Source organism: Canis lupus, chromosome 8 (assembly GCF_048164855.1).
Source record: "Canis lupus baileyi chromosome 8, mCanLup2.hap1, whole genome shotgun sequence".
Classification (NCBI taxonomy): Eukaryota; Metazoa; Chordata; class Mammalia; order Carnivora; family Canidae; genus Canis; species Canis lupus.
The window spans coordinates 38017674-38045186 of record NC_132845.1 but is presented as its reverse complement, the minus strand read 5'-3'; the positions used below and the strand labels follow the sequence as shown (position 1 = coordinate 38045186).

Below are 27513 nucleotides of genomic sequence, written 5' to 3'. Positions count from 1 at the left end.
GGGATGGCGTCCTCCCAGGCCTGCAGGTACCTTCACCATCATCTCTGCCACGAAGATCGCCGTGAAGATGTAGTTGGACACGCTGAGGAAGACGCGCTCCTGCAAGCACAGGCGGTGGGCGGCTGGCTGCGCCCCTCAACCCCGCACCCCCACCCCCTGGCTGGGAAGGGCGCCTCACGGTGCTGCCCGGGTCGATGTCCGGCCTCTCGAGGGCGATGGTGATGCAGTTGAGGAAGATGAAGACCAGGACCACGTGATCGAACATCTTGTGAGCGATGATCTTCTGGCAGGAGACCCGGAACCTGGACGGTGTGGGGGGAGGCACTGTGAGATGGGGGGCGGCCCCCTGGGGATGCTCACCACGTGGTAGGGGGCACAAGGATCGGGGTGGGGGCGCTGAGGTCCGGGTCGGCTCCAAGGCCCCCCTACCTGGTGAGCCCCTCACCTGTTCTGCGGAGAGAAGAGGTACAGGGCCCAGGGCTCGCGGCTGCGGCACCACGCGGGCTTGTAGGGCTCCAGGACCTTGTGCAGACGCAGGCAGCAACTCTAGGGAGGGAGGGGGCAGGTCCACAGGGCCCCTCCTGGCCAGGCCAGCCCCTGGGCTCCCAGGCCTCATCCTCCGCACCCCAGCACCGAGAGCCCCTCACTGGGAGCCCACGCCCCTGCAGCTGACCCCCACCCTTCAGAACTGCTCTGGCCTCAGTGGGTGCCTCTGCCTCACCCTCCTGCTCCTGAGGGTCTCCCTGCTGGCGGCTCAGAACCACCCCTCAGCTGGAGGCCAGGTGGCCCCTGGGGAGAATCTGCTCCCGGGCTCCCTGTGCACAAGTGAAGGCCAGGCTACTGTGTCAGGTGCTGCTCAGCCTCCCCTCCCCCGTGGGGCGCAGAGCCCCCCACCAGTCAGGTGCCCCGAGTCCCTGCCTCAGGGTCGGCTTTGGGGAGGCATGGGTTGGGCCCCCACTCACGTCCTCCACGTCATCGTCAAAGTCAGCCGGATCCTCCTTGTGGCTGTCGATGCGCAGGAAGAACTCCGTGGGCAGGGCCAGGACCTGCCCGTTGCACTCCTGAAACTTGGCGGGTGCCAGCGCGGCCGGGCGGGGAGGCCGCAGGTCCAGCGTGCTGCGGGGGTCCAGGGACTCGGCGCGCCGCAGCGGGACGGGGCGTGTCCCGGGGGAGGCCCCCGCTCCGGGCCTGCTGTCCTCGGCCTCCTCGTCCGTGCTACCCTTGCCCTCCCCGGACAGCAGAGACTCACGCTCCCCGCACTGGCTCCGGCGCTTGAGGCTGGGGGCGCGGCCCAGGCTGTTCCAGCTTGAGCGCCGGCTGCTCCAGGCACTGCTGGGGCCCCACTGGGCACAGGGTGAGCTTCGGAGGCTGGACTGTGGGAGGGGGAGGAGTGAGCAGGGCCAGCCCCCCAAGTCCCCCCAAACATCCGGGCCCTGGGCACCCGGCCATGGGCCCTTCCTGACCGGTGGCATTACTATTAGCGCCGTGGGTGGCGTCTGCACGTGAGCCTCCTCCTTTACCAGGCAGTGACCCCACTGGGCAGCGGCCAGCGACACCGCATTTCCGCCGCATGCCTGTGGCACAGAGCCCACCCACAAGGAGCGAGCGTGTCTGGAGGGCAGGTGCAGGTGCTTGTGCACCGGCCAGGGGCCAGCAGGCCAGGTGCCCTCACACCCCTGCCCAGAGCAGCTCCTTGGTGGCAGCCTCTGGGACACACGCAGCTGTGTCTCAGGAGGGACAGAGGGACGGGGATTCACCTCCAGGCACCCCCTTCCCTGCTCACTCTCACTCCCCCTCCCGGGGCCAGAGGGCTGCATGCATCTGGGTGCTACGCTGCCCAGCTGTGCAGCTTCTCTGGTACGGATGCGCGTCTGTCCCCACGCTCCGCCTGGACTCTGCTGTGTCCGTACCCGCCCCCCCCCCAGCTCCCCCCGCCTGCCGCAGTCCAGAAGCAGCACTGGGCTGGCAGCTAGGGCGGTGTTTCCTGGGCGTGCACGGAAAGCCCCGTGGCTCCGGCTCCGGGGGACATCCGCCTGGCTTCTGTCGTGTGTCCCCTTTCTGCTGTCCCTTTTGTTTCTCCTTTGATGTACGCTCTGCTCTGCCAGCTTTTATCTTTTATTTCAATTCGGAAGATAAACTCCCTGCCTGACGCTCTACTGGAGAGGAGAGGGGTGCCCCGCATTCCCATGTCTGGTCAACTCATACTCCTTCCACGAGAGCAGCCGCTCCTAGCTCCGTTTATAGGAAGACAGAGCGCTTACCTCCGCTCGGGGACAGGGATTTGTGGGCTATGACTGGGGGGGTGTGCGGGACCCACGCTCGTCCTTGGGACAGGCCACAGGACCCGGGCAGGGAAGGGTGCCTACCAGCGACTTCTGGTCGCCCAGCTGGGGGTCCACAGAGCTGCTGCTGCCACGCCGCGAGTCCAGGAGGCCGGGGGCCGCATCCAGGTGTGGGGAGCTCTTTGGGGTGGGCATGGGCGTGGCCGCCGTGTGCATGATGAGGGGAGGGGGCAGGCTGCCTCGGCCCTCCAAGTGCCCGTTGGGGGTCACCGCCAGTGAGTACATCTTCATCTCTGGATGGACAAGCTGGTGGTGACCTGCGGGGCTTCCAGGAAGGGAATGTGCCCACCCAAGAGCCTGCCCACGGAGTCCCAGCTGTGCCAGGGCAGGGTGGGCAGTACCACCGCTGGCCCCACCGCCCAGATACTCACCTGTGGCCCGGAGATCTCGGAACTTGTCAAAATCTTCCTCCAAGTGGGTGGATGTCTTGTCTTCGTCTGTGTCGGATCTGTTGGCGTCACCCTGCACCCCGCAGAGCAGAAGGCACGTCTGAGACTCCCCTCAGGTGGGAGCCATCTGCGCCGGGCACCCGCACGTGGACTCCCCAGGGAGGGCTGGGCCGGCGCAGAGGCAGGTGTGACCACGAAGTCACGACCAGGGGCACAGGTGCAGCGGCTGGAGGATGGAGGAGGGGGACCGTGATGGTCTGGGCAGGAACCCCATCCCTCACCTCCGCCTGGAAGCCCTCCACCAGGATGGCCACCAGCAGGTTGAAGAGTACGTAGTTGCCAAAGGTCATCAGCGCCACGAAGTAGAGGGCGGCCCAGGAGGAGGTAGAGGCCATGCCATTGTAGAGGACGACATTCCAGTCCTCCTGGGTGAGGATCTGCGGAGGGGCCATGAGGCAGAGCATGCCCAGACCAGGAGAGAGGGGTGCCGGCCAGCCCGGGGTGGCAGGGGCTCTGCACAGCCTCCCCACCACCCTTCACAGCCCCTCCACTGCTCTGGCCTCACACAGGCCAGGGCCTGCTCCAGAGCTGCCTTGAGCAGGACGGCTGTTCTCCTGGGGACCATGACTCCCCCTGGGACGCTCACCCAGGCGTTACCTGGAACACGGTGACGATGGCCCACAGCAGGGAGTCGAAGTTCTTCCTGTCGGGGACCGTGTCTCCGGTGTCTGTCGTCAGACTGAACTTGCAGCCAAACAGGTGCATGCCCAGGATGCTGAAGGCAGGGCAGGAGTGAGTGAGTTTAGGGAGGGGTGCAGGGAGGCGGGCAGCAGGTGAAGCCCTGCGTGGTCACCCCTGCACCCAGGGACTGCTCTCCATCCTTCCCCACTGGCCCGGCCACCAGCCTTCCGGCGTACTGGGGCCTCCCTCCTGGTGCCCACGGCCCAGCGGTTTCCAAATCACAGGTGGGTAGACCGAGGCTGGGTGGGAGGTGCCTGGGGCGTCTGTCTCACTCAGCTGCTTGGGCTGCCCTCCCCGCCCCAGCCCATCCTTGAGGCTTGACCCCAGGCCAGGCCACCCGATGGCGGGCGCTGTGCACGTACCAGGCGAAGGCTATGGACCTGGGCCTGGCTGTCCCACCCCTTCTCTGCTCTCCTCTGGGCACAGTCCCTGATCCCCCCACCTGGAGGCTCCTGCCCCCCCCCCCAAGCCCCCAAGCCCAGAAGCATGGGGTGGCACCGCAGGGAGGCTGGTGTGCAGCAAGGCAGGCGGCCACCTGAAGATGAAGATGAAGAGCATGAGCAGCATGCAGAAGGTGGCCACGTTGTCCATGGTCTTCATGAGCACCACCAGCTGCCGCCGCAGCGCCGGCATGAAGCGCACCAGCTTCAGCACCCGCAGCAGCCGGAAGGTCCGCAGCACCGACAGGCCGCCGTCCGCCTGCCCGATGATCTCCCAGACGCTGTGGGCCGGGGCGGGGGTCAGCGGGGCCCATTCTCCGACCATGGGTCCCGCGGCCTTCCTTCACCCCGTGGCCGAGCAGAGGTGTGGCTGCATCCAGGCGCCCAGGGGGCTGGAGGGCCGTGGCGGTGTTGTCCAAGCCACCCACCTAACTGCCGTCCCCCAGAAGCTGCCGGAACTCGGGCTCTGGCCTGGTCAGCTTCTCTGCCCAGGGCCGGCCCTGTCCTGTGCCTTTCACACAGTGCCTCCCCACTCCCCGGGGGACCCCCGGACTCCTGAGGGCCCTGCCTCCTGGGGGAGGGTTACCCCAGACCCTCCCACTCCTTTCTGCATGGACTTGGCTGCAGCAGACGCCCCACAGGTGAGCTGGCCTTCCTCGCAGGGGTGAGGCCTAAGTGACCTCCAGCTGGGTGGCCAAGTGCCCACTCTGCTCCTGCAGGGCACAGCTGCACTACGTTCTAGAAACATCTGTGAGGTGCAGCAGACTGCATGGAGCTGACAGCGCCGGCGGGGAGGGACTTGGTCCCAGGGAGGGGACGCTGCCCATGACATCCTGTCAGAGCCTTCCTCTGACGGGGGCTCAGCTCTCGGGGGGTGGGGGGTGAGAGATGAGCTCCCAGGCCCCTGCGGCCCAGGCGGGGGACGGGGCACCACCTGATGACCACGATGATGCCATCGAAGATGTTGTAGGGGTTGCGGATGTAGCCCAGTGGGCCGCAGGCCAGCAGCTTCAGCAGCATCTCCAGGGCGAACATGCTGGTGAACACGATGTTGCTAATCTCCAGGGCACTGGTCAGCTCGTCAGGCTGCAGGCGGCAGGGAGGCCGTCAGGGCGCCCCCGCGGCTCCCCCACCACCATGCCCCCCCAGAGTTCAAGAGCAGCTGAGTCCACCTCGAGGGAGCAGCTCAAAAATCCCCTAACTGGCCGCTGTCTGCAGGAGGACAAGGACCACAGCCTGCCTGGCCCATCCACCTGGCTGTCCCCAGCTCCCGGGGCCTGCTGGACGTTGCCACCAGTGCGACCGCTCACCAGAGCCAGGGCTGGCCACGGGAACAGGGCACAGAGCACCTGCCCCAGGGTTCTAGGGCAGGCATGGGGGAGCACGGGGTGCAGATCTGATGCACTTCCCTGGACCCTGGCAGCCTCACCCACCCCTTCTTGCTGGCGGAAGGCTCCAGAAGCCTTCTTCCTGGAGACGTGCTGACTCACCTGTGTGTGTGTATGCCTGCACATCTATGTCTGAGAGTACACCTGGGCTAGTGTAAACACTCCCACGTGTGCATGCCTGCACGTTTACCAACATGTGACCTTGTGTGCACACACGTGTGTGCCTGTCCATGTGTCCATGTGCACACCTGCACTAGTGTAAATACCCCGCACACACACACGTGCCTGTCCATGTGCATGCATGTCCACGTGCACACCTGCGCTAGTGTAAATAACCCTACGTGTGCACACACAAGTGCACGTCCATGCGCACACACCAGAGCATGTGCGCCTACATACAAGCTGTATGTGTAGTACGTGTGCTCCCACTTGCGTCGGTAAGCCTTGAATATGTGCACACGCATACTTGTGTGTATGTGCGCAGGGGCTCTTCTCTACGAGGGAATCCCTGCCCTGATGCCTAGATGCCCCTGCCTGAGCTGCCCTCCCTCCCCCCAGTGCCTGCTGAAGGCCACCACTGCTTGGATTTTTCCCAAATTGTTCCACAATCAAATTCCTTACGTGGCCGGAAAAGCCCCAACAGTGGGGCACGAGGAACTCCCATTTGGTCACCATGGGTGACCCAGCCTGGTTCCTGGAGAGACCCCCTCTCCTGGCCTAACCTAGCTGCTGCCCTTTCCGCTCCAGGGCAGGGGCCAAGGACAGCCAGTGTGCACAGGCGACCACTTCTGCGGCGGCTGGGGGGCCAGACACGGCCCCACTGCTTCCTCCTGGGGGCCACCCCACACTCTGGCCCTTGGCGGCCACCAAGGAGCATCCCAGCAGGCACAGCCAGTGGTCCTGGCTCACGTCAGGGGAGCCCCCCCGCCCCGCGAGAGCTGAGCCCGGGGCGTCCCATCCTCAGCACAGCCACCGGCTGGCTGGCGGATGCCCTTGACCCTGCTGCCCCCGGGCCTGTGGTGGCCTCCTGGGACCCCAGAACCTCCACACGGGAACCACTTGGTACCCGACAGGGACCCAGCCCCGGCAGGAGACGGGAGCGTCTGAGCTCCAATGGCGTCCCTGGCCCCTCCGCGGCCCCACGGGAGGACCAGCCCCACACCCACCTGCTCGTGGTACTCCACGCCCATGCTCAGCGTGTTGGTGAGGATGGCCACCATGATGCCGCGGTTGAAGTACTTGCTGTCCACGATGCAGCACAGCTTGGCGCTGAAGGTGGCCCACACGTGGCCCAGCGCGCCCTGCTGGCCCGGGGCCGCCCGCCGCTGTGCCCGCTGCCGCGTGCTGCCCTGGCCGGCCGTGTCCGTCGCCGGGGCGGGCTGCATGGGGTCGCGGCGGTCCCCGTGCCGCACGTCCTGCGTGAACTCATAGACCGCGTTGCCTTCTGAGCCTCCGCTCTCGGAGTCGCTGAGCTCGAAGTCGGCGTCCTCCAGCGCGCTGGCACAATACGGGCAGTTCTTCAGCTCGCACGTCAGCGTGCCTGCCTGGGGGCTGGGCAGGGGGCAGGGCACGCTCAGGCCCGACAGGCGGCTGGGAGCCCGGCCCAGTCCTGCAGGGACAGGGGCACAGGCAGGGTCAGGCCGCGAGCGCGGGGCCCCGCCGGGGGCAGCGCAGCGCACACGCCCACCCGGGAGCCACCCTACGCGGCTTCCTCGCGCGAGACTCCAGAGCCCAAGCTGTGTCTCACACCAACGGCAACGCCGTGGCTCCGGGGCCACACAGAGCAGGCCGCGCCACGGCCCGCTGCCCACCCGCTCCTGGGGGTGGCGTGGGACGGTGCACGTGCAGGCCCTGCATGCTCCAATGCGCCCTGGCCGCACACCCGCACACACCCACCCCCCCGGAGGCCTCCTGTCTGCAAGAGACCCAGTGTCCCTCCGAGGTGGGGAGAGCTGGGCCCCAGGTGGGAGAGGCGGAGTGTCTCGGGTGACCCCCGGCCCCTCTCCCCGGCCCCTCTCCCTGACCCTCAGGGGCTCTGTGACCTGTTTCACCTTCCCCACCCCCACCTCCTCTAAAGCGGCCAGAGGCAGGGCTGTGGGTTCCCTGGGGACCAGGTGGGGCGAGGCAAAGGCGTGTGGCCTTGATGGACTTTGTCAGCCTTTGTTGGCAAATGCTCGGGCCTCACTTGCCCTGGGGCCGCTTGGGCTTGGTCTGGGGCAGAGTGAGGCCAGGCGCCCTCCCCCCAGGCCCTTGCCCCCTTCTTCCAGGGCTCAATAGGAAAAAGGGGAACGCGGGGCTCGCCAAGGTACCCAGGGCCTCCCCGGAGAGCGCACAGGCAGAGGACGTCCCAAGAGGCCTGTCTCCTTGAGGCTCACCCAACCCCGGTCCCACCTCCTCCCCACAGCGTGGGGCTGGGTCCTTACCGTGTTCCCCGACCAGATGCTGGATCTTCTCATAGGGGTCGGGGCCCCTCAGGCTCAGGGGGCTCTGCTCGCTGGTGCCCAGAGGCCCTCCGGCCCGCTTGCCCTTGGGCCCCGGGCTGGCGCCCCCTTTGCTGCCCCCGGCAGGCGAGGGCAGGATGGTGGGGTAGTTCATGGCACCCAGCCCTGTGGCCAGCTTGAGGCTGGCAGCAGCAGCGGCCGCGGCGTGGGCCACTCGGGCCCTCTCCTGCGGCCCCTCCACGTGGCAGTCTGCGTGGTACACGCTGTGCACGGACTCGGCGTCCGGTGGCCCACGGCCTGGCGAGGGCGGGGAGGGCAACGTTCCAGCCTGCACCAGCCTGGTGTCCCCGGGGCCGGGCTCGGGGCCGGGCCGGCGTGGGCTGCTGTGGCTGAAGTGGTAGTGGTGGTGGTGGTGGTGGTGGTGGTGGTAGACCAGGTGGTGGACGGAGGCCATGTGCCTCCCCGCCCGCCTCGGCCGGTGCCCGGGGCCCTGGCCGTGCAGGGCGCTGCTGGGGTCCACCTTCTTGCGCCAGCGGCTCTGCCAGCGAGCATAGAGACGCAGGCTGCGCCTCTTCACCTTGCGGCAGATGTGGCCCACGTACTTGAGCAGCTCCTCATAGCAGCTGCCCGGTTCTGAGAAGCTGGCTAGCGTGCTGTCATTGGACAGGTAGCGCGCACGCTGCTCTCGCATGAGCTGGTTCTCCCGCTGCTTGGTCTCCGAGAACTGCGTGGCGATCACCACCAGGCACAGGTTGATCATGAAGAAGGAGCCCACCTGCAGCAGGCGGGCAGCGGTGAGCCCCCGTGGCCAGCCCAGGGAGCTGGGGAAGAGTCCTGCGGGCTGTCAGGGGCGGGCGGGGCAGGCAGCGGGGACAGGAGCCGCTTCCACACAGCAGGAACCGAGTCCCAGGGGAAACGGTGAGCCCTGCTGCTCACTGCCTGTCCTCGGGGCCGGGGACAGAGCCGTGAGCATGGCCGGCATGGGCGCCGAGAGGGGTGGGGTCCCCAATGATGTGGTGCCAAAACTCAGCACCTGCCATGGGCAGCTGAGTAAGGGCTCCTGGCCCATGTGTGCAGCCCACGTTTGGATGGGTGGGGCACAAGTGAGGGGTGGCGGGGAGACCTTTCCTTCCCATCATCTGTACGGCTTGTCCTCCCCCAGGAAGTCCCCCCCCAAAACCCTGGGCTTTATGTCCCCCACAGCAGGGTCACACTGCCACACTGTCCTCAGCTCCTGCTTGTGATCAAACACAAAAACATCTCCCCATCTCTATAGTGGGGTCCTTACAGACCCTGCCCCGGACACCCCTATGTCTGGAGACCCACATATACTATGGAGGACTGTGCCTGGCGGGGGCACCTACACCGGGGAGAGTCCTGCCTTTGGGGTACCTGTTCTTTGCAGGGCTGTGACCCCAAAATGTAGCCGGGCCTCTTCTGCAATCTCTGCATGGGACCCGACCATGAGAGGCCTGCTGGGGGTGGGCTTCCCCACAACCACCTCCCCCTGGGGGCTGAGTAGAAGCCCCCTGGTGCCCCACGGGCCGCCCCGGGCCTCTGTTGCCCACCCTGCAGCTCAGCTCATGCAAGGACGCCGAGAGTCAGCAGAGGCTGGGATTGCGCGACATTGGGGTCACGACGGCGCCCACTGACAGGACTTCAGGGGTCTGAGGCCAGCTGTCACACCATGAGGGCATCTCCACCCACCAACACTGGTGGCCCCAAACAACCCGCCCGGCCCCCGGGACTCGCCCCGTCGCCCACACTCACGATGATGAGCAAAATGAAGTAGATGAAGTTGTAGAAGGAATGGGCATCCATGACGTAGTACATGATGTCCACCCAGCCCTCCAGCGTGATGACCTGCGGGGACAGGCAGCTGCACACACGGACGGCCCTGGGAGGGCCGCAGGGGCCCCTCGCCCCCGCCCCCGCTGATGGGGAAACAGGCCCAGGCCCTCAGCCGAGGAGCCGGGCCCCACCTGGAAGATGGCGATCCAGGCATAGCCGATGTTGTCGAAATTGATGGCGCCGTTGTGGGGGTTGGAGCCGCCCGAGCGGCACACGTTGTAGTACTGGTTCCAGTTGATGCAGGCGTTGCGGGCGGCTCCGGGAGCATCGGCCTGCGGCTGCCCGTACGCCTCCCAGCCCAGCGTGCACTCCACGCGCAGCTCCCGGCGGCTGGGGATGTGCGAGCACTTCTGCATGCCGTTGTCCCGGCGCGAGGAGCAGATGAAGGGGTTCTCCTCGCCCTCCTCCGTCTGGTAGTACGGCCGCAGGAAGGTGAGGTTGTTGTTTCTGCGGCCGGCGGGAGGTGCGGACCCGGACACGTGTAGAGGCAGAGACGCAGAGACGCACAGGTGCACGCAGAGATGCACAGGTGCACGCAGAGATGCGGACAGACGCAGAGAAACAAAGCGTGAGACACAAATGGGAGTCAATGATAGCGACGGACGAGAGAACAGAAACAGCGAAACAGGTTCATAAAGAAAAAACACAAGAGAACACGTGAGATAGATTAGGAAACAAACACCCAAAAGACGGAACTGCAACTCCCGAGTAATGCAGGAAGACCGAGTCCATGGATTCAGGGCTGGAGGGGAGAAGCCTGCAGGGGCGGGGCGTGTGGGGGCGGGGCCGGAGGGGAGGAGCCTGCAGGGTGGGGCACAAGGGGACGGGGCTGGAGGGGAGGGGCCTGCAGGGGCGGGGCTGGAGAGTAGGAGCTTGTAGGGGTGGAGCTGGAGGGGGGAGGAGCCTGTGGGGCGGGTCTGGAGGGGAGGGGCCTGTGAGGCGGGGCACAAGGAGGTGTGGCTGGAGGGGAGGAGCCTGTAGGGGCGGGGCTAAAGAGGAGGAGCCTACAGGGGCAGGGCTGGAGGGGAGGAGCCTGAGGCCACCCCGCCCCCCCACCCCCCACGGGCCCTCAGGGGCCCCACCGGGCAAAGCCGCTGTCCAGGAAGCAGCGGTTGCGGAGCAGTCCGGCCCACAGCTGGACGCCCACGATGCCGAAGATGAAGAAGACGAAGAAGCAGAGCAGGAGGACGTTCCCGAGCATGGGCAGAGTGTCCAGCAGCAGCGTGACCAGGATCCGCATGCCTGTGGGGCGGGGAAACAAGTGAGCACAGTGGAGTCCTCCAGGGGCTCCCGCCAGCCCCCCACCCCTTCTGCCGTCCACACACGGGAACTCTGGGGGGACTCGCGCCAGGTCCCCACACACTCGGCCCTGAGAGCCAGTGACGCCCTACGCGGGGCAGAGAGAGGCTGTGGGCCTGGGTGATCTCGGGTCTGAATGACCCACCGCCAGGACCAGGCACATCTGGGGCCCCCGGGCACCTCAGGGACCCCAGTGGCTCCGTGCTGCCTCCAGGACTCAGGAGCCAGGGGTCTTGCCGTGGGTACGGGGTTCAGGAAGCACCTGTTCCCACGCCCTGCGTCAATCACACAGGAGCAGGGCCCGGCACTGGCGAGGGGACCCCAGGGCAGGAGCTGGGGCTGTACGAATGCAAATCAATCCAGCAGTGGGTTGGCCAAGCCCCCTGTGTCCCCCACTTACCTGGGCCTATCCCCTCCCAGACCTCAGAAGGGTGACTCCTTTCCCAAAACGAACAAGGGCAAGGCTGAGGCAGCAAACCATGGCCTGGGCCAGGGGGGCACCTGCCCTGGGCCCCCAGGGTCACTGACACGATCCAGGGCTCAGAGCGAACCCCAGGCAGCTATGGGACACAACCCTGAGCGTGACACCTGGGACTCATGATGAGGAACACCTGGGCTTGTCTAGGGCAGGCACTGTTTGGAACGGGGCAATGTCCCCAGAGGGAGACCAGGCTGCCAGTGGCCACAGGGGGGCCTCTCACAGGGGGGCCCAGGTGAGCAGACCGAGGGCGTGGGGGGTGTGGGGGGGCGCCAGGCACAGCCCAGAGCCTCACATGTCACCTCATCTCGCACAGCCTCTCCAGGGGACCCCTAGTGCCCTCCTGTTACAGGTGGGACAAGGGGAGGCTCAGAGAGGCTCAGGGACTTTCCCAGGCTCCCAGGGCATCTGAGCCCCATCTGAACCCTGAGGATATGGTCGGGTGGGCAGGTGGAAAAGAGACCCAGGGGATTGCACCACACGGCACAACTCCAGGATGCCTGCCCTCTGGTGGAGCTGACCGGCCCCGGGGAGGGAGTGCCTGTCCCCGAGGGTGTGTGATGTCCAGGGGGAGCTGTAGGACCAGCCCTGATGGCCTAGCCTGGGTGCTGAGGACACCAGGACTCAGGCCCAGCAGCTGGAGAGGCCGCGTGCACACCTACGTGGGCTCAACACCTGGAAGGTGCAGACCCACGCACATGCACCCCCCTTACACGGAGCCCTCCTGCCCAGGAGAAGTAACTGCTGGATTCAGACACAGCAGCGAATCCTCAGAGATGGAAAAATCCCAGACCACCCCCGCCCCCCGCCCGTGCGGGCAGATGACCAGCGTGAGGACAGGCGGCTTTCCAAACAAGCAGCCACGTGACTTCCCGGAAGCTTCTGGACGCTTCCCTCCAGCAGCCCCCAGCATGACCCCAGATGTTGTACAGACGAGGCCTCAGCTGGCATTACTGTGGGGAGACGGGACCCCACGCAGCCTGCCTGCCACCCCCAACCCGGTCCAGCCTCGGGGGGTGAGCGGCAGGCAGCTCGCCCCTGCTCCCCCACGGCCGGGGGTCCAGAGGCAAGCAACGTGCGCTTCCGGTCCCACGGCCCGGGGACCTTCGAGAGCCCTGGGGAGGGCTGTCCCAGGGGAGGGGCCACTCACTGGGCACACGGTTGATGGCGCGGAGGGGCCGCAACACACGCACTGTCCGGATGGCCGAGAGGCTCACGTTGTGTCCGTCCAGCGAATACTCCATCATGCTGGGGGGCAGAGGGACGGACTCTCGGGCAGGGCCTCAGAGCCTCCTGGGGCACCGCCGGGCGCCGTCCCACTCACAGCCATCTGTGTCTGTCCCGCCACCCTACTGCTGGCACCGGGAGCTCAGGATGCGTGTCGGGTCCCCTGGCAGAGGCCGCGCCGGCTCCCCACCCCTAGCCACCTCCCCTGGGCCCCTGCAGAGTGCACCCCCACCCCCGGGGCCTGAGCGGGGGACAGGCTGGGCCAGGTGCGGGTGCGACTGTGGGCGCGAGGGTCTCCCGGGCCCGCCCCGGCTCTGTGGGCGGGGTTTGTACCCCGCCATGACGATAAAGAAATCCAGCCTGTTCCACGTGTCCCCCAGATAGCACTTCTGCCCGAAGAGCCCCAGGGCAATCATCTTGATGATCATCTCCACCGCGAAGAAGGCAAAGATGAAGTCATCGAAGGCCTGGCGGGAGACAGGGCCTGAGAGCCAGTCCCCCCAGCCCGTCCCCAGGGGCTGGCCGTGGCCCGCGGGCCGCGCACGCTGCCCACCTCCAGGATGCTGCAGCGCTCCGACTGGCACTCGACGTCCTCGCAGGGCCGGAACATGCCCAGGGTCACGCAATTGAGCATGATGACCAGCATGCTGACGTGCTCGAACCATGTGGGGCGGGCGGCCGAGTTAAGGGTCAACGCTGAGGCTGGGACGCGGCCGAAGGGGAGCAGGGCCCCGGGACCCGCCCCCCCGCCCCCCGCCCCCTACCAGCCGGGCTTTGCGAGGTAGAGCCCTGCCCCCGGCCGTGTGCGCAGCACCAGCAACCCCCGTGGGACTGGGGACACTGCTGCCAAGCCCTCGGGTACAGAGGGCAAACCAAGGCACAGAGCGGGCCCCTGGGCAGGTGCCCCAAGCTGAGGTGGAGCCCTCGGTGAGCCATCTCGTCTCACGGGCTCAGCCAGCCCGGGTCCTGACGTGTGCTTCAGGTGCACATAGACTGCGAGGTGACCTGAGGGTGGCCCCCTGCTGACCACAGCTGCTGCAATGGGACAAGAGCTGCGGCTCAGCTCGGCAGCTGGGCCTGGGGGAGGTGCACCCTCCTGAGCCCCTGGACGGATGGGGACCAAGGAGAACACCCCCCCACCCCTCCCCAGCCACCCAGCCCCAGAGTGTGACCGGCCATGGCCAGGGGTCCTCTGCAAGGGGGGGTCCAGACAGGGCGGGGGCCTCGGGACCTGGGCCAGCAGGCAGTGCTGCGTCCCCACACGCTGGCACCAAGGCCACCCCGCAGGCTCCCAGGTTTGGGGCCCAGAGCCCAACTGTGACCTCCTAGACATTCCGCGGGCAGCCAGCCGCCAGGGGGCGCCGGGGCTCCACACAGACTGCACGGCCAGTGCGCAGGGTGGTGGGCTCCGGGGCTCTGGGAAGGGGTGCGTCCCACGCCCACATGCCGCCAGTTCTGGGGGGACTCCAGGGGGCCCTGTGGCAGGCCGCCTGTGCACCCCACACGCCGTCCCTGCGGCAAGAAGCCCGGCACCCGCACCCACCTCCACAGTGGGCTTTCTGTGGGGCCGCTGGGGCAGGAGGGTGGGGGCCCCAGAGCCTGGGGCTGTGGTCAGGGCAGGGATGAGGCCTGGGAGGGGAACGGGCTCAGGGACATGGGGCGTGAGGAAGCCGGGGCCCGGGCACCCACCCTTTGCCGGAGCTGGAGGCGGCGCGCCCCCTCCCGTCTCCCCAGCCTCCCCCCAGCCTCCCGGGGAGGGCGGGGGCGGCAGTGCAAGTGCAGTGCGGGGTGCGGTGTGGGGCGGGCCACCGCTGTCATTTCTGTCATTTGGGTCCTGCCGAGAACGCGGTAATTACTGCTAATGGCTTCGGCGGTAGCAAGTGCCTGTGCGGCCGTCTGGCTGCGGGGACGGAGAGATCAGCTTCCGGCTACAGCCGCACAGCCTCTGGGCCCACACAGGTGCCCAGGTACTGGGCTGGAAGGACGGGCGGGGGCGCGGCGTCCCGTCGGGCCAGGGGTGGGGGTCAGGCTGGGTTGTGGGGCGCTCAGGCTGTAGCGCTCTCCTGGCTCCTGACCCCTCTCTGTCCCTAACCTGCTGCAATAATCCCCCTCAGGAGGGGGGTCGTGCACGGGTGGGACACTGTGTGTCACCGCGAGAGCTGAAACACCCCCTAGGGCCCCAGCAGGCACAGCGGCGGAGCAGGTGGCTCTGGGGGGGCCAATGGTCGGACGATGGGGGGTGCATCCCACCCCCTGCAGGAAGGTAGTGCACACCCGCCTGCCCCTCCCCGGTGTGTGCGCCCACCTGCGGGGGGGTGCTGTGCACCCTGAGGAGCCGGGCACCCTCCCTGCCCAGCACTCCGAGCTCTCCCTGGACCCTAAATGTTTTGGGGCTGGGCTGGCTCCCCCCTCCCGCTGCCGCACACGCCCTGCCCCCTAGGCATCCCTGTCCACCAGCATCATTCACCCCCACCTGGGACCCTCGTCTTCAGCCCGTGCCCGACCTCTCCGCACGCTCACTGCGATGGCCCTGGAGACCCTCCTGCAGGAACGCCCACACCAGGGAGAGGGTCCTGACTCGGTGTCCTCTACCCTCCCTGCACCTGCCCGCAGGAAGCCCACCAGCTGCCCTCGCGGCCCTGACCATCGCCGCCACCCCCACCCCGCATCCTGCTTCAAGACGTAGCCAAGCTGGGGTGCGGCCCCTGTTCTGGACCCGGAGCAAAGGGAAGGGGCAGGTCAGCGCGGACGACCTCCACCCTCAAGCCTGAGTCCAGGGCTGGCTCCTTGTGGCCCGGATCCATGAGACTCCAGGTCAGGGGCTGGGAGGGGCCCTCTCTCCCCCGGACCAGCTGTAGGCACGCCCTCAGCTACATGAAAAGAGCCCTGCTTGAGGTCCCCGAGCTGGGATCCCACCTCTACATCTTCCCAAACCACAAGCAAAGCCCCCACCAGCCCCCCAACCTTGATGTGTCCTGACCGTGCTGGCCCTACTGGCCTGTCCCACCCATGAGGCACACCTGCAGGCCCAGGACCCCCTGGGGCAGAGATCTGGGTGCCCAGCCGCGAGGGCACTGGTGCAGGCTCATCCAAGAGGCGGGGACAGTACTGGGGTGGCCGGGATAACCAAACTGGTCAGCGTGACCCCGGCCCCTAGAGAGTTCTCCATCTGCCCCCGAGAGCCCTTGCCCTTCTGGGGTGACTACCCTAAGATACAGCCGCCCTGCCTCCCCCATACCCCACCCGCACACACCAGGAGAAGAATCCTCGGGTCCTGCACCCAGGCCCCAGACCTCACCCCGGTCTGTGTAAATGGGCGCACGTACGTGGTTCTCACCCAGGGCTGCAGACAGGGTCCTGCAGAAGCCGGGAGGCTCCCCAGGGATGCGGGCAGCCAGCCTGGGGGTCAGGGGCTGGGTCGGGCCCTGCAGGAGCAAGGCCACCCCCGCCACCATCACAGCCGTCCCCTGGCCACACCTTAGCGGGCAGCTGAGGACAGGCAGTGCCAACCGGCGCCTCGTCCTGAGCCCGGTGACTTTCAGAGACTTAATTACACAGATGGATTTTCTGGGTTTTAATTAAAAATCCTTTAGGTTTTTGGACCAACTTCTACAAATTGGAGTCAATTTCCACTACAGGTCCAAGGAAGCCCGGCTCGTTTGCAGCTGGGAGGCGGTGGCCGCAGCAGCACGGGGGGGTGGGGGGGTGGCGAGTGCAGAGCTGAGAGACATGCTCTATGCCGCAGGACCCAGGCCTGAGAGGCTTTCTGGCCGCGGCCGCCTGACCCACCTTCTCTGACCCCCCGGCTGGGCTGACCGCACCCCCAGGCAGGCTGGCAGGGGGCCGGGGGGCTCACAAACGAGACCCAGGGTCCCAGAGCCTCTGTCGGCACTGGGGCAACAGGGGGGCCTCTGTATGCTGGGGGGACGTCTCAGGCCCCGCGCCCACCCTGTGAGCCCTGCACTTCCAGTGTGTTCCACCCGCCTGGCCTGTCGCCAGCCCTTCCCACAGCCCTTCCCCCCCCCCCCTTCCCGGGCTGGGGGGCCGGCAGGTACCAAGACGTCACGGCACCGCCTTCCCACCATGGCAGCGGTGCCCCCGGCCGGGCCTCCCCCAGCAGTGGCGCAGGGGGCCGGTCCCGAGGCTCTGGCATCAGCGTCACGGATGCGCAGACGGGGCTCTGAGGGGCCGCGTGGACGCCCTACCGCCAGGCCCCGGGGACACGGAGTCCAGGGGCTGCTGTCCGTGGTGCTGAAGCGGTCCTGTGGGTGCTGGGGGGCGGGGGGCTCGGGGCAGGGGCACCGCTGAGCGGCCTGGGGTCTGCCGGCCGCGGCCGAGGCGCTACTGGAGGTCGCCATTGACCTGCCCTCCCTCGTTCCCGGGCTCCCCGCGGGCCCAGCCAGGCTTCCAGGACGGACGGGGCGGGGACGGCCTGGCAGTGGGGGTGACCCGGGGGGCCGCTGGGCAGCCCCGGCCACCGCCGCACGGAGATGCCATCAGTCCTAGAAGCCAGAAGGGCTCAGGCCCCTCGGTCCACGTCTTGGGGCTGTCGCCCCTCACAGCAGCTGTGCCAACAGGGGACCCTGACGCCATGGGACACTGGTTCGAGAAGCCTGGAAGGCGGTGGGGGTCCCCACAGAGGCCAGCGTGGCACAGGACAGTGTGACCCAATGGTGGGCCTGGACTCCTGAGCCAGATCTTCAAGGTCACACGCAGGCCCCCAAGGCCACCCAGGGCTGCTGGTTCGGGGCCCCCAGAGCCGTGCCGACCATTTCTCCCCTTTGCGCCCAGCTCTGAGCCCGGGGACGAGCACCTACCCCTCACACTGAGCCTCAGTTTCTCCACTCGTGGGATGGGAGCAACGCAGTTAGCCCTCAGGTGCTGAGGATGCATCCCGCAGGCTCCACGTGCCCCATCCCCCTTGTGCTCCCCTGGCTGGTCGCCAACACTGGGGGGGGGGTGCATCGTGTCTTCTCTAGGGGAGCCGCAGGCCAGCAGGGAACAAGGGGGCTGGAAGGCTGCAAGGATGGGGCCCTGACCCCACAGGCTGGGCCCCCTGGGGGGTGGCAGTGAGATCACACACATAGAGCTGCAGAGCCCTGTCTCTGGAGGCCGAGTGCCCTGCCTGCCACCCCCCAGAGCAATCTGCTCGCCGGCTAAGCTCCATTAGGCCAAATCCACAACAGCTTGGCGCGAGCATCCCTGCGCCCAGGAAGGCGGCGGGCACGGGCAGCAGGGAGGACAGAGTGCAGGGTGGGGTGGCCCAGAGACTCCAAACTCAGGCCTCCCAGGCCGACCCCACCACCAGGATGTCCCACTTGGGACACCGCCCCTTGGGGACTCATTCCGATCTGCTGTGCATCGGGAACGCCAAGTGCAGACCCCACTCCAGGCCCTCAGGGACCAGCCCACATGCGCACGCACCTGCCGCGCCCCCCAGTCCCCTGTTCTCTTGTGTGTTTGTTCAGTCTTCCAACTTGCAGAAGAAAGGCATATGTTTACTCCTGGGGCAGAAAGCCCACCCTGCAGGACAAAAATCCCCGGCTGCTGAAGGGGGGACATCCCCTGTGCCCCAGCAGCTCTGCCACAGACCAGACCCGGGGCCCAGAACCAGGCCGCCTCTCAGCGCACAGGTGGCCTCCCCAGCCCCGGCCCCTCCCAGCCCCTCCATCGGCACGACCGTGGAGAACCGGGGCAGGTCCAGGGAGCCAGGGAGGCCGCCAGAGGTCCACGCGGCCAGGAAGCACGGCTTGTGACCGCCGAGGGCTGAACGCCACCACGTCTGCACGGACGGGGGGGAGGCCGCGATGGTGGCACCGAGATCAGAGCAGAAACCCCTCCCGGGTGGACGGAGGAGAACAAGGCAGCGGCGGGACACCGTGCACAAGCAAAGCCACAGTGCAGAGGCTGGCTTCGCTAGGACACGTTGTGTGGAAGTGTCCAAAGGGGCACGGGAAAGTCCCGGGAGAAGCCCTCATGGGGGAGCCATGGCTCAGCATGGGGCACGGGGTGGGGCCCGGGCTGGAGGCCGCCTCTGTGGCCCCCCTGGCTGGGCCCTCGGGGCCTCCGCACGGCGTGTGCGCCTGCGCCACGGCGTCTCCAGGCCTGGGGGTCCACTGTCCGCGCGGGGGAGGCCCGGGGAAGGGCCCACCCACCTGGACACATACCTGGCCCCTCACCCCCGGTGGTGGGTGGTGGGAGCCCCCAGGCCTCCTGCCCCGCACCCAGCTGGCCAGCCCCTCCCGGGAGATGCTGCAGCCACACGCCGGGGCAGCCTCCTCCCTGCCCGGCACCTGAACAGGAAGCCACGTGCTTTTGTGCACGGCTGCTGGTGGGGGGACCCGCCCGGGCGCAGCACCTGCTCCCCGTGCCACGCGGACCCCTCCAGGGAGCCCTCGAGGGGGCGGGAGGCACCAAGACGGAGCACGGCAGGCCGGGCACAGCGGGGCTCCACGCACGCCCAGCTCCCAGGGGAGCACAGGCCCCAGCCCGCTCCGGAAGCCCCTCAGACGGCCGCCTGGCCATTCCCCATGGATCACGGGGCCGCCCCGACCCCAGAACGGGTCCTCCGACCGCGTGTCCAGCAGCGGGGCCCTGAGAGCCAGAGCGCAGCAAACACGGCGCGTCCACTAACGCACAAGCAGAATGTGGCCCATCCATGCGGTGTTGCTCGGCTGTAACGGGGTGGTGCACGGACACCCGCTACCACACGGGTGATCCCTGGGGACGGGCTGCTGGGGGGAGGCGGCAGGCGGGCGAGCGAGGGTATGTGGGACTCTGTCTACGAGGCGTGCAGGCCACGGACCCATGAGCGGCGGGGGTGGAGGACACAGCTTCCCAGGAGGGACGGAAGGTTCTGGAACGTGGCGAGCTGGAGCACGCACCAGTCACTGCACTACACTCCCCAGAACGGCTACACCTCAAGACGGCGAACCTTCCGGGAAGGGGGTGCAACCTCAGCGTCCGTCACAAGCTGCGTCTTTGGGGCTTTTGTCTGCAATGGCTCCATGTTGCCAGGGTCCCAAACCATCACAGCTGTCGCTCCGCCCCGCAGGGCGGAGACTGGGCGCAGTGTCCACGTGGACGTGGCGGGCCTCCTCCCGGCCCCCTGGGGCACAGCCACCCCACCGTGACACCAGGCACACGGGACCCCTGCTGTAGTACCCTCATCGGCCGCAGTTGCCCAGAGCCCCCGGGGGCCGGGTGACGGGGTCGAGGTTTAAGCGGCAGCCCAGGCCCCATGGCACAGCCTTCAAAGGCCCCTGGGCTGTGAGTGGGCTAACCGCCACGACCCCCAAGGCAGGCGGGGCCCCATGGGGCAGCCCCCCGTCCTGGCAGGGTCAGGGCTCCAGCCCCACAGCACAGGCCGCGGCAGGTCCACACCGGCGCGTCTGCCAACGATGCCCCATGCCTACGGGAGCCAGGGCCCCGCTGGAGCCTCAGGCAGGGGTCTCTGCACCCCGGCAGGGACCCCGTCCTTGAGCTCCGGACCAAGTGAGCTCCCTGGGACGGCCACCGTGCCAGAGAGCCTCCTGACGGCCGTGGGGAGACGGTGCCCACGGAGCTCCTGCAGCAGGGCCTTGGCACCAGCATCCCGGTGCAAGGAGGGGGAGGCGGCCACCCCGGGGCGTGAGGGAGGGTGGTTCCCCTCCTTCCCGAGGTCGCTGCCAGGATGACAAGCTGCTGAAATGGCGAGGAGGGGACTGTGGGAGGGGATCCCCACCTCACCCCCTCCAGGAGCCCCAGAGCTCAGCCGCGACCCCGGGGGCTCTAACTGGGGAAGGGGTGCAGCCCAGATCCTGCTGGTGTCTGGGAAGACGGGGAGGAGGGGGCTGAGGGCCGGGCCGTGGGCGGCTGCAGGCACACCACGCGACGTTAGCAGCAGAGCGGCCCCTGCACGGGGCAGGGCCTCGGCCTCCTGCGGCCAGCTCCCACTCACGCCCACCTGTGGGGACCCAGGGCCACGGCCCCCGGCGGCCACCGGAGCCCCGGGACCCCCAGGCCCGCCCGCCCGCAGGAGGCCGCAGCCACCGGGGTGCAGGACCGTGTCCACTCTGTCCTGCCGCCTCTTCTACACCGTGCCCTCTGCTCCGAGCCTCCACAATGCTGTCCCCGTCCCTGTCCCCCCACCCACAGTCTAGGCCTGCGTGACTCATGCTCACTCGCTCCGGCCGGGATTGCTGGCCAAACATGGAGCTGTTTGTTCTCGGCCAGCGGCTCAGGGTCACACGGGGGGGGCCGGGCCGTTCCTGGGAGAGCACCTCCCCCGGGAGGCTGGGGCACCGCGAAGCCCACTCCCCACTGGAGCCGCCGCCCCAGTGGACGCCCCCCGCTGCCCCAGGAGTCTCCCTTCGTCCTGAGAGCTGCTCCGGGTGCCGGCGGCCGTGGGGACCCCCAGAGCTGTGCCCGGGGGATCCCCGGAAGCCAGCCCGAGCCCCCTCCCCAAGCCCCGGCCCCCAGGGTCGCGGCCTCCCTCCAGCCAGCAGAGCCCGGCGCCCGGAGACCCTGCCACCCGCAGCTCTGGCGCACATGCCCCCCAGCCTGCGTCATTTCCCAGCTACTCCGGGGGCCGCCTTGTCCTTGGCCCGGTGGCATCCACGCCTATCTGCCCCGGGGGGGCGTGGGCATGGAGGGTGGGCAGCCCCCCGCCCCCACCCAGACCCCGGCAACAGCGCGAGCCTGTGGCACGTCCACAGCGAGTGCGACGTCTGGGCGCCCGTGCCCACGCGTGAGTACTACTCCACTCCGCGCACGCCCCACGCACGCCCGTGAGCAGAGCTGGCGCCCACGCTCACGCCCATGGTCACACGCACACTTGCGCGCACTCAGACGTCAGGGCCGAGCGCGGCCCCAGCTCCCTCTAATTGTGCACATTTCCGAGCCCGTGCTAATTAGGAGAAGCGCTAATGTCTCTGCTTGGCTCTTAATAAAGAGCTTGACGCAAGATTTTTTTTTTCCAAGGCATAATTGAGTGGAAAAGCACCCCACGTCCACCTCCAATCAGCGCACCTGCAGGAAGCCCGGCCGTGCGGCCACGGACCCTCGCGGGGCCCTGCCAGCCACTTGGTGGCAGCACGTGGAAGTGCCTCGGGCCTGCCGCCCCCCAGCCCCAGGGTGGGGGGGGTTTCCTGTCTGAAGCTGCAGCTAGCCCCCAGCCCTGCTCCTTTCCCACATCTTGAGCTCCCCTGACGACGCCAGGTCACCGCGCTGGCGGGGCTCCTGCCCAAGCAGCTGAGGCCTCGGCTCCTCGGACCTGGCCGCCCCCCCAGGCTGCTCGGTCCCGGGCGCAGAGGGCAGGAGGGAGGCCCTGCAGGTGAAGCCTCCTTTAGGCGCCGTGCCCGGCCGGCTGGCATCCCCGAGGGGGCTGTGCGTGGCCCCCAGCCCGGGAAGGGACAGGCGTGGGCAGGGGCACAGTGCCAGGAGGGCCCCCGGGGAGCCGACGGGCCGCCCGTGGGACAGGCCTTCGGGGCCGCTCCGGGCAGGAATTCTCTGGGCCAGAAATAGCTGCCTCAGCGCCGCCGCACAGCTGCCCGAGGCCTGAATTAGCGACCCCGGGGGACTGGACGCTCCCTGCATGGGAACTCGGCCTGGAGCACGCCAGCCGCCCCCACTGCCACGGCCCCGGGGCCCGGGAAGCTGAAGGAGGCCCCCTCCTGTGGGGGACCCGGTGCCCGAGCCCATGGGGGGGCCTGGGTCCCTCACAGTCTCGCACACAGCGCACGTGAGCCTGCCTCACCCCCGGGTAGCCCAGGGGCCCCGCAGCCTCACCCCATACCGCCGGCCCCTCCCTGCAGATCCCCCGGGTAGCCCAGGGGCCCCGCAGCCTCACCCCATACCGCCGGCCCCTCCCTGCAGATCCCAGCCTCCCCACCAGCGTCGCCGGGCAACGGGCACTAGCACAGGCCTGGGGGCAGCCCCGGCCGTCCCTCCCACGGCGCACGGGGCACCGTGGCCCACGGTGTGGGAGGTGGGACCCTGACCTCGGGGACCCATGAGTTCACACACGGGCTCACTGCTCATGGGGCACTGCCTCCCCAGCCCCCCCGCCTGCCCTGGACCCCACAGACCCTCCAGCCTCACCCCCACCCCCACCCCATCCCTTCAACAGCAGGGACGCTTGAAAACGATGGCCTGGAGCCCCAGACCTCGGGCTCGGACTGAGACCAGCCAGACCTGAGCTCAGTACCCGGTGCCACCGCCTGTCCAGGGCACCCAGGGCCAACCCCTGGCACTGACATTTGCACATGGTCACCGCCGCCAGCGGCCTTGGGGAGCCCGCCCAAAGCTCAGGGCTAGTGTCCCTCTGAGGGCAGTGGACCGCCCTGGCGTGGCTCCCTTCTGGCCGTGGCTCAGGGTCACCCCGTTCATCTCAAGGACGACAGTCCTATTCCGGCCCCGGCTGAAGCGGGTGCAGGATGTGCTCATGTGGGGCCTCCCAGGGTCATGGCCACCAGCGATGGGCCACCCCTCCCATCCCTCCCAGGGCAGACCCCCTGCCAGGGGCCGCGCCGCATCTCCCCAAGTTGCCGTGTAGAAGCCCTAACCCCTGGGGCCTCAGAACAAGGTCGCATCTGGAAAGGAAGCATCTTAAAGACGTCGTCGAGATACAAGGGGAGGAACCGGCACACGTTGTCTGGGCCACGCAACCGTGGCGTTCGTCAGGGGAGCCCCGAGCACACAAATGCAGCCCTAAGCGCCATCGCACCCCCCAGGCTGGGGTGGCCCTGACGCCCCATCCCCACCACGCTCCGGGGGGCGAAGAAGCTCTGGGAGCAGCGAGGGGGTCCTGCCGCCCAGAGGGACGGACAGCGGGCTGTGCACGCTTCCCCGACACGCAGGCCTGGCCTGTCCGTCCCACTGCAGGATGACCTGCGGCGAGGCGGTGCTCGCAGGTCCAGACCCCCGGGACCTGAGTCCCCCGCGACCTGAGTCCCCCGCCAGGCGGGCCGTGCGCACAGTAGGGCCTCCCCAAAGATGCGCCTGAGCCCTGCTGCCCGGGCCCCAGGAGCCTCGCCGCCCCACAGTGTGTGCTGGGCCCACCTGGCTCCCCTCCAGCCACCGGAGCCTGCGCTGATCCCCTAATAACTCGATCCATTATGTCGGAGCGCGGTCCCTGGAAACCGGCAGGAAAGGAGAGGCCTGTGTGCATCATCTCAGCCATTCTTCCCTCCACCAACAACAGGGCGGCTCTGTCCTCTCCAGGGCAGCGGGCCATCCATGCTCGAGGCAGGGGCCTCACACAGCTGGGTGTCTCCCCTTCCAGAGCCCTCGGCCCCGTCCCTGCCCCCAGCCCCGAGGTCAGCGGAAGAAACGCCACGGGAAGGCATGACGGGCTGACAGGCTACTGACCACCCTCATTGCTCGCCGCCCGAGGATGCCTAGATCCGTCGGCTTTAAATCCTAAGAAGGTGAGCGGTGAGATGACCTCCTGGGGCCCGTCCCCGTGCAGACCCCACCGGTCATCCCAGGCCAGCAGCTCCCGTGTGTGGAAGGACATCTCCGACCACCCAGGGGACACCCCCCCAACGGCGCCCACCTCTGCACCACCCCCACCACACCACCCACGTCCACAGGACACGGGCGCCTCCGGGCCCATCCGGCCACACGGTGAACACGCGTGCACGCCCCCGACCCAGCATGGGTCTGCTCTCCGCCATCCTCCCGCCCAGACTCACCTCCTGCGTCTGCCCAGGGCCTGAGCAGGCACCCAGGGCTGGGCCTGAGGGTCCCACACGGGCTCCCACCCCACGAGCCCCTGGCTGGGGTGCCTCGGGTGGGAATGCGGCCCCCTTCCCACGGCGGGCCCCAAAGCAACCCCTCTCTGGGCAGGCGCCCGCAGCCCCCTCCCCCGGCGCTGGCTGCCGGCAGTTTGTCTCCGCGGCTGTAGGAAGCCGGCACGGAGGAAGCTGGCGCTTTCATAATAAATCCTGTAATTAGGGAATCCCCGAGCTCTGAGGAGCGCGGGCATGTGGTCGCCTGCTGTGCCCACGTCCCCGGGTTCCCTCCGCCACGTGCGCAGCGTGCTGCCCGGGGAGGTGGGCCAGGCCCTGTGGGTGGGAGCGGGTGCGGAGGGCGGGTGCCGGCCGGACCCCGAGCAAACCCGAGGACTGTTCGTGCTCGGACACAGAACGCACATTTCCAAAGCGGCTCCGACCTCCCAACCCCCTTGCATGTTTCTGGAAGCTTCCACAAAGCAGATGTTCGGGAGTACGAGGCTCCACGTGGGGTAGAAGCTCCAGCAGGCTGGACCTGGGGACGGTGGCCTGCGGGTGGGCCGAGGGCAGGGCATCTGGGAAGGTGGCCCCACACACAGTGGGGCCTTCCCAGGGACGGCGCATCACCAACTCCCCATCCTGGTGACCCCTGACCTGCAGGGCCTCCAACCCTGAGGAGCAGGGCTGCCCAGGAGGCATCCATGAGGAAGGGGCCGCCGGGCACCCCGAGAGCACTGTGGGAGCACGGTGTGTGCAGGGGTGCGTGCAGGGGTGTGGGTGGATGGCTCCAGTGACACAGGCCCTGGGAGGGACCAGACAGGGCAGCCCGAGCGGCTGAGGGGGGTGGGGGGCGGAGCTGGCCTTGGGGACACAGCCTGGGGGCCAGCCTCCCCATCCCCAGCTGCGGCTTCCCTGCCCGGAAGGACTCCACGCTGCGCTGCCCGTGGCTGTGACTTACGGCAGGAACACGAGGGGCAGCCCACACAGGATGGCAGGGTGTCCACCTGGCCCCGCTGCGGGGGCCCCCACCGAGCACCCCTTCGGAGCGCGTACAGGGAGGGGACACCAGAGCGGTGCAGACCCAGTTGGCGTGGCAACCAGGAAGCCAGCCGAGATTGCCAGGTGCCAGGAGAAGCGCGTCCTTCCCAAAGTCGGAGACGACGCGGATCCTAGGGTGGCCGTGGTGACGCGGGAGCATGACGCAGCCGTGCGGTTAGGTGGTTAACGACCCGGTCCCCACTCCCGCCCCACCCCTGACGTCATTTTTACATTAAACTCCTGAGCCGACCGGAGGCCACTGCACTCCGGAGTCCACGGGCCTCGGGGCCCAGCCCTCTCGGGGGCAGGCGGTGCTCGCTGACCACACAGACACGCGTGGGGGACGCAGGAGGATCCGGAGGCCAGGGCCCCCTCCCCGTGCCCACCCGGAGCATGCTGGAGGCAGTAGGCGCCCTCGGAGGCGTGGCGGGGGGGCACCGTCTCTTCCCGCCTGGCCTCCAGAGCCCTGCAGATAAACAGTCTAAATTAGGAATTAAAACATCCCCTGTTCCCACCAGCCGCCAGCCCGTATTTCAAACGTACAGCAAACACGCCTGCTGCTGCCACGGCCCCAAACTCCCCGGCGAGATTTCGCAAGGTCTCTGGAGCAGTGGGGACGGGGCCTGGCCGCGGCACGACCTGCCCACCCGGGGTCCCGCCACCCCCCCAGACCTCCCAGACGAGCGGGGGGGGCGGCACGAGGCCCCAAGGCTGGGCTGCCCCTGGAGGGGTCCGGGGACCACGCAGCCGGCGTGGGGAGCCCCGCGGCCATCAGGGCCTGAAAATAAGCATCCCCCTGCCTGCCCCAGCCCCCCGCCCGAGTCCCAGCCTCAGGCACCCCCTAGGCCCGTGGGGGGCAGGCTGCGGGAGCCCCCTCCTGCCAGAGCTCCAGGGGGACCTGACCCCGGCTTGCCGCCCGCCCGGATCCCAGGAGGACCTGCAGGAGTCATGCCCGGGACAGGGCACTCTGCCGCGGTGGATTCCAGGCAGACGGCAGCCTGGCCCAGCGCCGGGGGTCAGCGGGGGGCTGGGGGGCAGGCGAGGGCCGTGGGGACATCCAGGGGCCGCCACCTTCACAGGGTGGTCGTGAGAGGGCTCGGGGCCCAAGGACAGGTGGGAGGGGCGGCCTGTGAGGAGCGGGGGACGGAGGCGGGTCCCTCTCAGAGCCCCCCCACATCACCAGCCTCCGAGTCTACACGGGGCAGGCAGGAGGAACTGCTTTCTGGGGTGTCTGCTCCGTCTCCTCCCCAGCACCCCATGCAGGGACAAGCCAGGCATGGGGCCCTGGGGCCTCTGTCCCCCTTGGGCCGCCCCCCACTCCCATAAATCGCAGGCACGACCAGCAGCACACACAAGCCTCGGCGCGGCGACCATGGGAGGGACCCGGGCTGACTCGGAGCGGGCACCAGGGTGGCGGCTTGGGCTGGGAGGGCCACAGAGCCCCGGGAGTCAGCCCGTCCCCATGGCCACTCGCCCAGTATCTGCTTGGACGCCCACCCGGCAGCAGGGGAGCCGCCGCTGCAGCCCCCTCCACCACTGACGGATGCCCCGGTGACCGAGCTGCAGCCCCCACCCCCCGAAGGAGCCCAGTCGGTGCCAAGAAATCGGTGCAGGTGCCTCTGGGGCCTGTGGCTGTGTGCACACAGGGGGCCCCAGTCCTGGCTTGATGCGGGTCCCCAAGACCCCAGGCACGAAACCGTCGGGCCCGGCAACTACAGCACGTGGGCAGGAGCAGATGGCCAGGAGGGGCCCCGTGTGGCGAGTCCAGGGTGGCCCCAGGACCAGTCTCCCGCTCACACTGCCCCTCAGCCCACAATGTCAGCCCAGGGGTGAGACGCACCACAGGCAGGGCTGGGGTGCCGCAAAGCTGCGGGGCCGCCCTGCCTGCACCTGCCCACCTCCCGCCCGGAGCCGTTCCCAGACCCCCTCATCCGGCTGGGGCTCCTGGTCGGCCCGGCCCTGGACACCCAGACACAACGACAGCGACGTGGGGAGCGGAGACCTCGGCCCTGGGGACCACCGCCCAGCCGCCCACCTTCCCTCTCTGGTCCTCACTCCCCCGACATCAGCTCACCCTGCCATCTAGAATCATCTAGAATCTTCCCCACATCCTGCCTGCTGCCCTGGGCCACTAGCCTCAGGCCCCGGGCAGCAGCATCCCCAGA

At 68.3% G+C, this 27513-nt stretch overlaps 1 protein-coding gene and 1 long non-coding RNA gene across 8 annotated transcripts in view; one reads left to right on the top strand and one right to left on the bottom strand.

Annotated features, from left to right (window-relative positions):
* The window catches only part of CACNA1H (calcium voltage-gated channel subunit alpha1 H), a 49434-nt gene that overhangs the window by 9644 nt on the left and 12277 nt on the right, over positions 1-27513 (bottom strand). For all 7 annotated transcript variants that reach the window (XM_072835170.1, XM_072835172.1, XM_072835173.1 and 4 more), the window contains exons 2-19: positions 13150-13262; positions 12930-13063; positions 12520-12617; positions 10675-10834; positions 9724-10039; positions 9512-9604; positions 7724-8516; positions 6467-6909; positions 4847-4998; positions 4008-4193; positions 3389-3506; positions 3013-3168; positions 2714-2804; positions 2367-2575; positions 963-1373; positions 446-546; positions 179-302; positions 31-99 (exon numbers count right to left, since the gene is read on the bottom strand). In XM_072835170.1, coding sequence (XP_072691271.1) covers positions 31-99; positions 179-302; positions 446-546; positions 963-1373; positions 2367-2575; positions 2714-2804; positions 3013-3168; positions 3389-3506; positions 4008-4193; positions 4847-4998; positions 6467-6909; positions 7724-8516; positions 9512-9604; positions 9724-10039; positions 10675-10834; positions 12520-12617; positions 12930-13063; positions 13150-13262 — 3767 coding nt within the window. The remainder of the gene's footprint in view (positions 1-30; positions 100-178; positions 303-445; positions 547-962; positions 1374-2366; positions 2576-2713; positions 2805-3012; positions 3169-3388; positions 3507-4007; positions 4194-4846; positions 4999-6466; positions 6910-7723; positions 8517-9511; positions 9605-9723; positions 10040-10674; positions 10835-12519; positions 12618-12929; positions 13064-13149; positions 13263-27513) is intronic.
* LOC140638235 (uncharacterized) lies at positions 32-10365 on the top strand. The gene is made up of 4 exons (XR_012035385.1): positions 32-3490; positions 3597-3696; positions 3976-4553; positions 4632-10365. It is a non-coding gene; the product is annotated as an uncharacterized lncRNA (long non-coding RNA).